General features: G+C 37.3%; 1 protein-coding gene across 7 annotated transcripts in view; it reads right to left on the bottom strand.

Annotated features, from left to right (window-relative positions):
* HS2ST1 (heparan sulfate 2-O-sulfotransferase 1) overlaps positions 1–13293 on the bottom strand; it is a 166909-nt gene that overhangs the window by 27522 nt on the left and 126094 nt on the right. For all 7 annotated transcript variants that reach the window (XM_014827566.3, XM_014827565.3, XM_070486762.1 and 4 more), the window contains one exon: positions 7624–7862. In XM_014827566.3, the coding sequence (XP_014683052.1) occupies positions 7624–7862 (239 nt within the window). The remainder of the gene's footprint in view (positions 1–7623; positions 7863–13293) is intronic.

Below are 13293 nucleotides of genomic sequence, written 5' to 3'. Positions count from 1 at the left end.
CAGACACACTTCATCCAGTGTGTGTCCTTCAGTCGGGGGTGAAGAGCCCAGGAAGCTGGACACTATCTAGCCTGCTGCAGGGCTTCTCAAACTCCATGTGCAAATGAATCATCTGGGACTTTTGTTAAAATGCAGATTCTGATTCAGTAGGTCTGGAGTGGGGCTCAAGATTCTGTATTTCTTTTTCTCTCTCTTTTTTTTTTTTTTTTGAGGAAGATTAGCCCTGAGCTAACATCTGCTGCCAATCCTCCTCTTTTTGCTGAGGAACACTGGCCCTGAGCTAACATCGGAGACCATCTTCCTCTACTTTCTGTGTGGGACGTCTACCACAGCATGGCTTGCCAAGCGGTGCCATGTCCACACCCGGGATCCAAACTGGCAAACCCAGGGCCGCCAAAGCTGAACGTGCGAACTTAACTGCTGCAACACCAGGGCAACTCCAAGATTCTGCATTTCTAACAAGTCTCCACATGATGGCTAGGGCAGTGGGCCACACTGAGGAGCAAAGCTTCAGCATGTGTAGGCCCAGGAGCTAACTCTTAGTTTTCTTCATGTGAAGCTTGTTTTTATAGCGCCTGCAAAGGAGGGCTGAGGCCTACAGAAGCTCTTCAGCAAGGATATGTTCTCATATTCACTATTTTTATGATATAGAAAAAAACTACACTGAAATAGAGAAAATTTTTAAAGATTATAAGCTACTGCAATATATGAAACAGAAGGGGAACATGAGCAAAATGAGCCCTGCCTCCTCAGCCCCTCACAGAGTGATGCCTGACACACGTTGGAACCAAAGCATTTCAAGAAACACAGTTTAAAAACTAATGGAATAAGAAAAATGGTTGTGTCTCCAGCTGGACTCAGGGAAGAGTTTGGTGAAGGCAGAGAACGGAACAAGGCATGACTCTTCCACTGCTGTCACCAACCTCAAACTCTCTTGTTTAGAGAGTCATCACTTTAGAAGTGGAAGGGACCGGGGATATCCTGTACTCTTTATGAACCACACACTTTAGATTTTGGTGCAATCACCCTACTATACCACAGGCTAATTTCTTTAACTTACTGTTGTCCAATTTAAACAAGGGGGAGGAAACCAAAAAGATGTGAAAGGAAAGGAGAGCAGATGTCATTTGTATCATGATTCTGGTCAACAAACTTGGACACTGAGAATTTCAGGTTTTATCCACTGCTAAGGAAACCCCTCAGATCCAGGCATTCAAATCTCCTCGACCTCCAAGATCTCAAGTTCTGCTGATAAAGCTCTCTCAACTATTTATTTTTCTCATTACATTCATTATAATCTCAACTTCTAATCTGCTTTGTTCACTACTCTAACATTGGACAATAGTTTTTCAACCATGACTGCTGACTTATTCTTTCCTCTTTATTGTGTTGGGTAACCTCAGGGCTTGCTGAACACTGCCTGTCAAAACTAAGAGATCTACTCAAAACGTCTATGTAGGACTTGGAATTTTATTTCCTCGATTCTTTCAGAGGTAAATTCAGGTGGGTTAATACTGCTTTTAAATCCTCTACACACTATTATTGTTGAAGTCTCCAAAACACACAGACTCTTTCTCTAATCTCTAAGAGAATACTGAAGGCTATATACTTAATATATATGCATATGTATTTTTTCTTTCATGTCATCAACATTTAACTAAGGCAATATGTTAAAGTCTCACTGATAAAGCTGTGGCTGATTTACAATTTGCAATAAATCAAAAGTTGCTGTTCTGAGATTTACCTTCCCTTTATAGGGAAGAAAACAGTGCTAAGCAACAAAGGATGCCAATAAGGTTCCAGTGGCGGTTCACACTAATCTGGGGAAGAGTCTGAGCATCCAGAAGTATCATCTACATACCACCGAAATTCCATACCATCCTAATCTCTTCTTCAAAACTCATCTCCAAGGAAGGAACAAGCTAACCAACCCCCTTTGAGGAATAGCATTTTTTTAAAGTTTTCTTTTCAATGTACTAATTTAGCCACTTCTCCCTTTAGCCATGTTTTGAACAGCTGTCCCTGTCTCTACTCTCCATCTCCATTTTTCCCTTTCACCATCTACTTGCAGTTTCTGCTCTTTCATCTTCTGTCTTCTCATCTCTCCCGTACCACTGGCCTTGTCTTTCCATTTGTTTCTTTCTGGTTTTCCTCTGCAGTGGGGCATTCTGACCAAGACCTCAAGATCAAGCTACAGAATACAGAGTAGGAGGAAGTGAAGATGAGCTGAGCAAGCTTCTACTCTGTTCATTTTGTGGATTCTTACTGACCATACTCGGAACTAATGGAAGGTAAAGTGACAGGCAAAAAGGAGCAAAACTACTAGTATCAAATGGAGTCACGGAGACACTGAAAACTCCAGCTTGTGGAGAAGAAATAAAGTCACCATAGTGACATCATTCAGAGAATTTCCATGCTCTGACTGAAATAGACTACCATAAGGATGTCTCAGAAGTAGTACTTAGATATGGTACATGAAAAGAGATGTTTTTATGGCTAGCCTGGAGCAGATCCTGAATGGTGATTTTTTTTTTTTTTTTTAAGATTTTTTTATTTTTTCCTTTTTCTCCCCAAAGCCCCCCCGGTACATAGTTGTGTATTCTTCGTTGTGGGTTCTTCTAGTTGTGGCATGTGGGACGCTGCCTCAGCGTGGTCTGATGAGCAGTGCCATGTCCGCGCCCAGGATTCGAACCAACGAAACACTGGGCCGCCTGCAGCGGAGCGTGCGAACTTAACCACTCGGCCACGGGGCCAGCCCCTAAACGGTGATTTTTGTCAGATTTTATAACTCAAGCAAAGTCAGACTAGCAAGTAATCAGAAGAGACCTTTAGGGAAAACACAAGCAATGAAAGGAGTGGTGGTGTGACTTATTTGCTAGTTGAATCACACCTGAACCAGCACTGTAAGAAAAAGCTAAGATAGTACCGTCTCACTAACAGCTTATCTAGACCTACCTTCTTAATCAGATTAATCTCAACATTATGATTATCTGTGATCACAAAAGAACTGTTTCACTATCTAAAAGTAGGTATGTCATCCTGAACATCCTGGCCAAATTCCAACTTTGTAATTACTACCTATTCAATGAATACTGCGATTAACTTGGGTAATTACTATATACCGAACTCCTACTCATGCATATACTTAAAATAAACACTCACTGCACAGCCGTGGGTAGTTTTATGAGACTAAACGAGAGAGGAAGCTTTCTACACAACGAGAAAAACTGAGTAATAGTTGGATAAAATATAAGAAAGATTCAGCAGCAATAGAGCATAATATCTTCACTCAAGTTCAGAACTATGCTGTTCATCCTTTTTTTTGGGAGGGGAGTGGGGTGTGTGTCCCAAATCACCTGAGATAAGGGTAGATCTTATTAATCAGAGGGGCTCACTCTGCCGGTAATTACCATCATGATATTCTACTCAGCTAAGAAATACTTTCAGAATCTAAATTGGTCCATTTGTTCCTTCCTTCCTTACTTCATTCATTTAACAGAAAATTTATGGAGTATTTACCATGGCTCAGGCATTGTTCTATAAGCACAGGGGACACAGTGGTGAACAAGACAGACAAGGTTCCTGTCCTTAAGGAGTTTGTATTATAATAGAGGAAAAGACAGACAGTAAACCAATAAATCAGTAAGCAATTAAAAAAGATACAGAAAGAATAATGGTACATAATAACTTGGAAGAAGTATTTGATATATAAGATGGCCAAGTATGGTTTTTCTAAGAGGATGTCACATAAGCTGAAACCTTAAATGGGTAACATGGAGCTAATCATGAGAAGCCAGGAGAAGTGCACTCTAAGAGGAAATGGTAAATGCAAAGGCCTTGAAGTGGGAAAGGCTTGGTGCATTCAATGAACCAAGAGGCCACTGTGGCTAGTAAAGCAGAGGTTGGAGCAATGGACAAGAACAGGATTTAAAAGGGCCTGCGGGCCTAGGTGAGGAATTTGGATTTTGTTGGGGAGGTAGGAATATGAATTTAAAGACAGGTATCTCACCATCCTGGGAAGATTATAATATGCATCTTCCCATAACCCCACTGAGAATCACGTTCTGATCTTTGCTACTCAATCTATGGTTCAAGGACCAGAAGCTTCAGTTTTGGCATCAAGTGGAAGCTTTTTAGAAATTTACAATATCGGCTCCATCTTAGTCCTTCTGAATGGGAATCTGCATATTAACTGGTGATTAGGATACACATTAAACATTAAGAAGCGCTCATCTAAAGTGTTGGTCTGAAAAATCTGCAACTGATTATCAAATAATATCAAACCATGATCTCTAATTTAAATGACAAGACGTTGGCTTAACAGTGAATTAAAAGAAAAAAAAATACTATGTTATCCTACAGAGAATGCAAATTCTGGATATTTCCAATGTCTTAACAGAAAGGAGTTAAATATGATCACAGACCTAAACATATGAGAACAGGAAAGAATTAAGAAAGATCATAAAAGATGCTGTCACTTTCACCTATTTGACATCGTTACTTTAAAGACAAGATGTTCTCTAATGTAGAGATATTTTTTACCATGGCAGAGTAAACTTCATTTTCTAGAAGAGCCGACTGCTTACCTGTCTCCTGCCAATTCCTGTCTAGTAACTGAGGAAAGCCCATCTCAAGAATATAGTCTCATGATTGAGTCTACCTCATTCTTGCTAGTCTTCTCATGCCTTATACTCTCAAATGTTTATCTTTTAATCTCCTTGTTCTAAATTTTCTAATTTTATCCCAACTTCTTAATTTTGAAAAATTCTTAAACTACCAAAAAGTTGAAAGAAGAGTACTCTTTACCAAGATTCAGTTAACATTTTGCCACTTGTTTATCTTTTTTTCTCTCTACATGCACACACACACCATTTTTCTGAACCATGTGAAAACAAGTAGCAGACATTTTGATCCAGAACCCAATCAGAGATCACACATTACACTTTGTTTCCATGTCTCTCTAGTTTCCTCTAGTCTAGAGAAGACTGTCACAACCCATCCTCGAGCCTGCCTTTCTTTGGTCGTCCTGACACCGACACTCCAGAAGAGCTCAGGACTGTTCTTCTAGAGAGGGTGCTACAATGTGGATTTGTCTGCTTCCTCAAGATGAGGTCCAGGTTAAGCACTTTGGTGAGAAACAGTTTTGGTTAAACATTTTGGTGAGAATACCATAAACTGATATTTTCTTTGAACAGTTCTCATAATTCCTGCATCTGTGTTTTATATTCCCAAGTAAATTAAAAATAAGCTCCTTGAAATATGTGGCCTTACTTTTTATTTCTTTGGGCATTCCCTGCAGAATGGAGCACAATTTCCGTATACATTATATACTCAACAAATAAATGAAAACTTAAAAGCAGAGTTGAGAATTGCTTCTAAAGATAGCAGACTATGCATAGTTATTACAGATTTAATAGTTTTATACCAGATTAAAAATATTTGCCTCTAACATTTTTGAGAGAAATAATTAAGCACGTAAACAGTTTAACACAGTGTCTAGTAAAGTGTGTACAAAGTATATCTAGGAAAGAGCTGGGGCTAAAGGCAGATATTCAGCAGACTTGACTGCTGAGGCTGGAAGGCGAGGGAATAAAGAGTGTGGTACCTGTTATACCCTAAGATATCTTTATGAGTAAACCGGGCTTTAAATGGAAGATTGAGACAATAGCAGATTTAATAAAAATCTCATATTTCAAGTCTCACTTGAGTCAGATACTGATTAGAAACTATTTCTCAGAAAAGAAAGAAAAGCAAAATAGGTCATTTAATTCCTATTTAAATAATAAAACAGTTGAGAATAGTACACAAGAACAAAAATATGGTGTTAAAATCAAAGTAAGCTATACAAGATGGAGGTCAGGGAATATTTAAAAAATTATTTTCAAAGCATCCAGTATAATTTAAAAGCTTACATTTAGACGAAGTTTACTAGATTGAAAGTGAAATAAAAATGCTATCTAATATGTCATGCCAAGGAAAGGGAAGCAGTAACTATGACTTGTTTGAAGAAGTGCTTCCATATAGAACAAGAGACCAATAAACAATTGAAATGTGGTATATTAGAGAACATTTGGCATATAAGCCACTCCAAATTAAGACCAGGTTTTGAACTACCAGCTGACATTCTGAAGCACATCAGTTAATGAGTAAGACTATTCCTCTACTCTCCTCCACACAAACAGGTTTGAAGTGTTGTTCGTTATGTAATCCAATTGCTTTTAAGATAGCGTTTATGCTTCTCTTCCGCTGGTTTTTTTCCCCTATATATAAGAAGCTAGTGAAAGAAAAACAGAAGCTTTATCTCATCCAAATGCAACTGGGAAAATGTACCACTATATGATGCCTATAAATGTCCTATGTGGTAAGCTGCTGCAGATTTATATTTCATGGAAAAAAAAGTTGATGTCATTGTCAAATATCTTCTAGCTGCCAGACAACTTTATAATGCTGGACACAAAACAAGTCTAAAAATTGAACAAGCAAGTTAACTTTATTTTTCCAAAAAACACTACTAAAGAAATCTAAAATTATTATGTGAGCATTAAGAAATGTTCCTTTTAAACCAAGATATATTCTGAAAAGCAGTCATGCAAATAGATTTAAAATCTACTACACACTGTATAAAAACTGATTATTTAAGATACTTGCCCTTGAGATATACAATATTATATAATGAATAGTTTTATGACCCACTTAGCTAAATAAGCTCACGTTTCTTCTCATTTATAGAAGAGTTATTTGGTTTGGCTGACGGATGTAGATTTTCGGTTCTATGAAAAAGAGTAATTGGGGATACTGCAGAGAGCCAAGAATTATATAGGCAGATGATATGCCATAGACTATTAGCCTTTACAAACAGCTTTCTAGCAAGAAAGGGAACCTTAACCTTGTGTATTCGTGTTATTCTCTTGCTTCAGGGTAAGGATTCTACGTATGCTAAATAGTCAGATAACAGTCAATTCTGTAACAATAAAACAAATTAAGCTGTTTTCAAACAGATAAATACATTCTAACCCTATCACGAATACCTTTCTAATAAGGCTAACCCAATATGGTATTTGATCCTAGATTATATTCTCAAATATTATCTTTTCTTCTCATGGGCCCAATTTCCATTCCCTTCAATATTTGTTAAGAACTTTATTGATTTACAATTATACTTAGAGCTCCAGGTGTTGAGAAAATGCTAAAGAGCTGAGTAAATTTCATTTCATGAGATAACTTCCTCCACTTTTCTTAAAACTATTTCATAAAATTATATATCCATCTGTTTATCTAAAGTTTCTTGACAACTTAAAAGGCAAGACTATGTTAAAAATATAAGCCACAATCCCTTTTCTCTAGGAGTTTATAGCTAATATTTATATAAATTACTAGTAAAGATAAGATGAAATTCAGAAGGTTAGTCACAAAATTCCATACTATATGTATGGAAATGTACCAAATACTGTGAAGAATGTAAAATTACAGAAAAGTTTGGTTTGTCCCTTTCCCTAAGAGTCTTACAATTCATCGGGATCAGCACACATATTCCACATTAAAATGCTTTATTCCCTTGAGTTACAAAAAATTTGAGTGAGGAAGTGTCAGAAAACATTTATGCATTCCCTCAGTGGGGTTTACCTGGTCTTGTAGGGACATGACTGGATTATTTTTGGTAGTGTTGATGTGAAGAACGTGGTATTTATTCTTTGCACACAGGTCATAGGCAATGTTGGTAAAAGAGGTGCTTGCAGTTTTGGGGACTCTGTTGTAAATGATCACCATGTCCTCCTCCTCATCTAAAGCCGCATCTTGCCGAGGGCCATCCATTGTGTGCCGCTGCTCAATTTCTCGGACTTCATGTCTTGCGATAGCCCTTTCTGCAAAGAAAAACAGGTAGGGGAACTCAGTTTTTAAAGATACTATAAGAAGTTATAGAACACTGAAAATAATTTCCTATTCTTGGAACATAATGTTCCTATTCAAGAATTGGGTAAGAGCAGTTGAAGAAATGTTTTGTGGACCAAAACTTGTGATTCACGTTCGAAGGATAATATATATACATATAAAGAATAAAAGAATAAACAGTCATCAAGTTTAGAATACCACAGACCAGAGAGTTCTTCAGTGTAGTTCAAAAGTCACTTTACATTCCAGTAGAATTTCTACAGCTGGAATTAATTCTCAAACACACAAAGACAGATTGCATGGAATACTAAACTTCACAGCAAAAAATGCATTTAGAAAAGAAATCACTTATAATTCAAGCAAAGATTCTGAAATTTATCACTTAGGATTTAGTTACTCCCTGGTTTATCAACATGTAGCAGGGCAGTGATTATAAACGCTGGTGTGATTGTAGGTGACAAGAGCAGAAAGAACACCATGACAAACCCTTTTTCTTTTTCATGTTGCATTACAGATAAGTCCTGGCTATGTTTACTCCTTAAATTCATGGCTCTGCTAATTCAAATCACTGTCCACCACGCACCGAGAAAAGCAGTTGCATTTTGCTTTCCACTACTCTCTATTTAATAGAAACTTCAGCTTCAAGTATTTTTTAGAATAAGGAAGAAGGAGGGGGGAGGAAAAAATGAGGGGAATAAAAATCTCTAACAAGACTGCAAATTACTTTGCACAGAGACAGTTGCTCATGCGCTGTCTGACCACCAGATCTTTGTGCAAGCTATTTTACCTGCCTTGAACACTCTTCTATTCTCCCTCTAGCCTAACCCTGCCTGCTGAACTCCTCAACCTTCACATTGAATTTAATCATCACTTGCAAGGGAACTATTATTTGATCTCCCTAACTAGGTCAAATCACACACGTGCAACATATGTATATATACCTAATACTGTACTTCTGGCATTTATCATAATTCCAATTTTACATTACACGTACTATTATTAGTGTCTGCTTACCATAATACCAATGATTTAATAAAGTGACATGAAAAACCAATGTGGTATAATTACAATAACAAGTTCAGGCTCCAAATATTGTCAGACCATGCATCTTAAATTTTGGTTCAGAGGATATGAGGACCACGTTATACAGTACACTGAGCTGAGGATTCACATTCAGAAGGCTTGAATTGAAAGTTCCAGGCCTGCTGCTTATTAGCAGTGAGCTTTCCAAAACAGGAGGAGACACACATGTATTTTCTATGTATATGCATATACATTTTATATATATATATATAGGCTTTTTTTTTCTTGGGAGAGTTGGTTGGGAATGTGGAGAGAAAGAGATGAGCTTAATGTTGAACACGTTGTTGTATTGCCCAGGACATCTAGGAGATGTTAGGTAGATAATTAGGCACATAGGTTGAGAATTGAGAATAAAGGTTCAAGTAGAAGACAGACATCTGGGAAAACCATGGGAATGGATGAAACTGCCTGGACAATCTAGAATAGCATACAGCATGGAAAGAGATTCCAGGGCAGAACCTTAGGAAATACCAACACTTAAGGGGCAAGTGAAAAAGATAATCCACAGAAAGAGGCTACGAATAAATAGTTAGAAAGAAAAGAGAAACAGGGTAGACTTTTAAGAAGCACATACCACATGTGAGAAGCATAATATTTTTCATTTTCCAAATAAGTCTATAAATCAAGGTAATGTATGATACTATAATCACCTACATAGGACTTGGAAGTTGCTTCAGATTAAATTCAACAAGCATTATTGAGAGCCTACGCACATGATCACATTCAATAATTTTAAAGGAATCTTATCTTCTAAACAACCTCAAACTGTCACCATAGTACAAAACTATCATGGTCTGTTATGTCCACACATCCTCCTTTTTCTACTAAGAGAAATGAAACAGTGCTGCTGTCATTTAAGTGCTGACAGAGTGTGAGAGGGCTCCTCTAGCAGCCTGGATACGCATGAAATTGCCTTGAAAAGATTCACCTACAATCAACAACGCTGAATTTACTTTCATGAGTTTTTCTGAAATCAAGCAGATTTTATGTGTTATTTCATACATGGGTATCCATTTTACCTGAGAAAACATAATGATTCAAGAAAAACTGCAATATTAATAGGTTTTGTAATTACTCCATCTGCTGAAAAAAATTTACCTGCCTAATAATTGCTTTGAAAACTGGCTAATAAATTAATTAAAAATATTCTTTAAAAGAAATTATTATTTAGTCTGTGGATTTAAAATTTTTTTTAGGTGCTAAAACTCTACGTGGGCCATGAAAACAGCATGTTTTAAAAATTAATCATTGTTCTTGGTTCATTATGTATATTAAATTATACGAACTGTATTCTTCCCACAATTTTTAAAAATTTCTTAAGTTATGAAAGGTACAATATGGGAGTCACTACTTTCCTCATTTAAATAATACATTTATATGCACATCCTATTTTTCAAGAGTTTTTACTTTGCTTAAATGAACAGGGCAATTATTAACATGGTGTTATGCCTAAAATTACATAAAAGATAAAAATACTGTAAAGAAGTTTTGTTAGTAATATTTGTTTATAAAATCAAATCTTAGTTGAACAGTAACAGTACTGTTGACGGTAAATTACTATGTCTTTTCTCCTGTGACAATACTTAAAACCAGTAATGGTGGGCAGGGGGGGTGGGGGGGGGGTGGGGGCGGGCCAGTGGTGCAGCAGTTAAGTGCACACGTTCCACTTCAACAGCCCAGGAGATCCCTGGTTCAGATCCCGGACATGGCACTGCTTGTCAAGTTATGCTGTGGCAGGCATCCCACATACAAAGTAGAGGAAGATGGGCACGGATGTTAGCTCAGGGCCAGTCTTCCTCAGCAAAGATGGCAGGATTGGAAGCAGTTAGCTCAGGGCTAATCTTCCTCAAAAAAAAAAAAAAAAAAAACCAGTAAGGGTACTTGCAATAGGGTCATATTCTTTACTTACTAAGTATTCAATAGTCCCAATTCTTTTTTTATCAAAGATGCTCTGCATTTATTTAGTACAGCTTCTTCTGAGACTCTCTTAAGTCAATGGGGAAGCTTTATTAGTTACAGTACATTTGTAGTGCACTTAAGAGAATGGAGGCAGTATATTTAAAAGACTTAAGATGCACTTTGAAGTAGTGTTCTTTCATGTTTGAACAATGATTATAGAGAATCTGCTATGTAAGCTACTTCAGAACCACCACAAAATGGATAGCCTGCCAACAGCATGGGGTGCAATCTGAGAGTCATGAAACTACAGGTAAGCCAGGCATCCCTAGCACTAGTGCTCAACACTGAGATTGACACTGAACTCCATGGCAATTCCAGTTCTTCCAGGCTCCTACTGAAGGTGGCACAGATCTCAATTCAATGAACCTTTCCACGTGGCAGATTATCAACAAACTCAAGTCTTTTAAAAGACCATTCATAATAGCAATAATTACCTATTTCTGCATCGACAGGGCATTAAAGGTCTCATTTATTAAAAGAATATAATGATCAAGTTAATAAAACATTCCATTAAATACACCAACCTAAATTCTACATAGCATTCAAGTCACAAAGATGTATATATCAGAACAAAGAAAAACTGAAGAGAACTAAAGAAAAGGTTTTTTAAAAATCATAACATATCTTTTAATGACTAATTTTTTTAACATTAAGATTGTTATTTTGGGGAACATCATTTCTCTTCAAATGTTCTATGTATTAAATAGTTTAGAGAGAAATAAGTTATGCGTTCTGTACAAATTAAAGGACTCATGAATATAGCCCCCTCCCCGTGCCGAACCTCAGCTTTGCAATGGTCTCAGCAGAAAATAAACAGTTCACAAATGTTCAAAATGTGTGGGATTTCTGTATTGTGGATAACAGTTTAGGGCTGAAAAGATAAAAGAAATAGCAAAAGGAAAGAGCAATAAATTGCCTTGCCTTCAAATACTGAAACTTCTGCATACTAAAGTAAAAATATATAGATAGTTAGATAACAGGCAAATAATAAATAAAAGGCAAAGAACATTAAGGAAAAAATGACTAAATTTTTAATATCCATTATTATAGGAAGAAAACATAGAAATTGGCAATAACAATAAGACGAGTTCAGTAGATAATAAGCTAAGGTGGCTTATAAGACATTTAAACTATATGTGCATAATGGGGTGGAACAAAAATATGCATTAGTGGCTTTCTTGGGTCATAGACTCCTCTGAGAATATGATGAAAACTATGGACCCTCCTTCCAGAAAGGCTGACTTGTACATTTCTTTTTTCTTTTTTTTGGAAGAGTAGCCCTGAGCAAACATCTGCTGCCAATCCTACTCTTTTTGCTGAGGAAGACTGGCCCTGAGCCAACATCCATGCCCATCTTCCTCTACTTTATATGTGGGACACCTGCCACAGCATGGCTTGATAAGCGGTGTGTAGGTTCACATCCGAGATCCGAACCCGCGAATCCCAGGCAGAAAGTACGAACTTAACCACTATGCCACCGGGCTGGCCCCTGACATATATTTCAAGGCTTTGGCTTAGAGCTCAACCATGGATTGTGGGGGGGAACCCATGACCCCAGATTAATTACTCCTAAAAGGAAAGGGCCTCCTATTAGCAAGGTCTGATAGTAAACAGCCTAAAGGTATTAGTACTTATACAGAAAAAAGAAGTTACTTACAAGTAAGGATTGTAGGCAAAGAGAAATCACAGAGGAAACTGGCAGCGTCTATTTGAGAAATGTCTATGGGTGAGGCTGCCTTGGCAGAAAATTTGACTTGTCAGAACTCCCTGGCAAGTATGCCTATTGTAGAGCTAGATATGCTGGGCTCCAAGAGCTTGTGCTATCAAACACCTGAATTAAAGTGGATTCTTAGCATTTTCTAGGGATAAATCCTGAGTTATACGAGTCCCCAAATACTGTTGTGAAGTATAATTTATTCCCCATAAAATGTGTACACAGTGAGAAGTAGGAAGTAACAAAGCTGCACCAAAAGAAAGCTACTGTGAGGCTACTTAGTGCACTCTTCCTTCAGCACCACTCACTGTGAACGCACTGTCCAGCCGAACACTATCTGATCCTCAGGGAAGTAATATTTTGCAAGCATTATGAATTAAATAAATTGGTTGTCTGATCATATGCATCATTTTGTTAGGGATATTTTTAGCCTGAATCAGTCGTCTTGAACTCAATGACCACAGGGACTGAGACAAAATCAATTTCTATACGGAAGGCTCAAGGCTGGACTCTAAACACTAGCAAATGCTTTGTGTGGTTTCTAGGCATTCAACAAGGGATAGATGTGTTATCATTACAACTTACAAACATGTTTACATGGAACATCCTATAAAAAAGAGCTGCTATCACCTTCCACTTCAAGGAAG

This window comes from Equus asinus, chromosome 16, assembly GCF_041296235.1.
Source record: "Equus asinus isolate D_3611 breed Donkey chromosome 16, EquAss-T2T_v2, whole genome shotgun sequence".
Classification (NCBI taxonomy): Eukaryota; Metazoa; Chordata; class Mammalia; order Perissodactyla; family Equidae; genus Equus; species Equus asinus.
The sequence above is the reverse complement of the archived record's forward strand: the minus strand, read 5'-3'. Positions and strand labels throughout refer to the sequence as shown.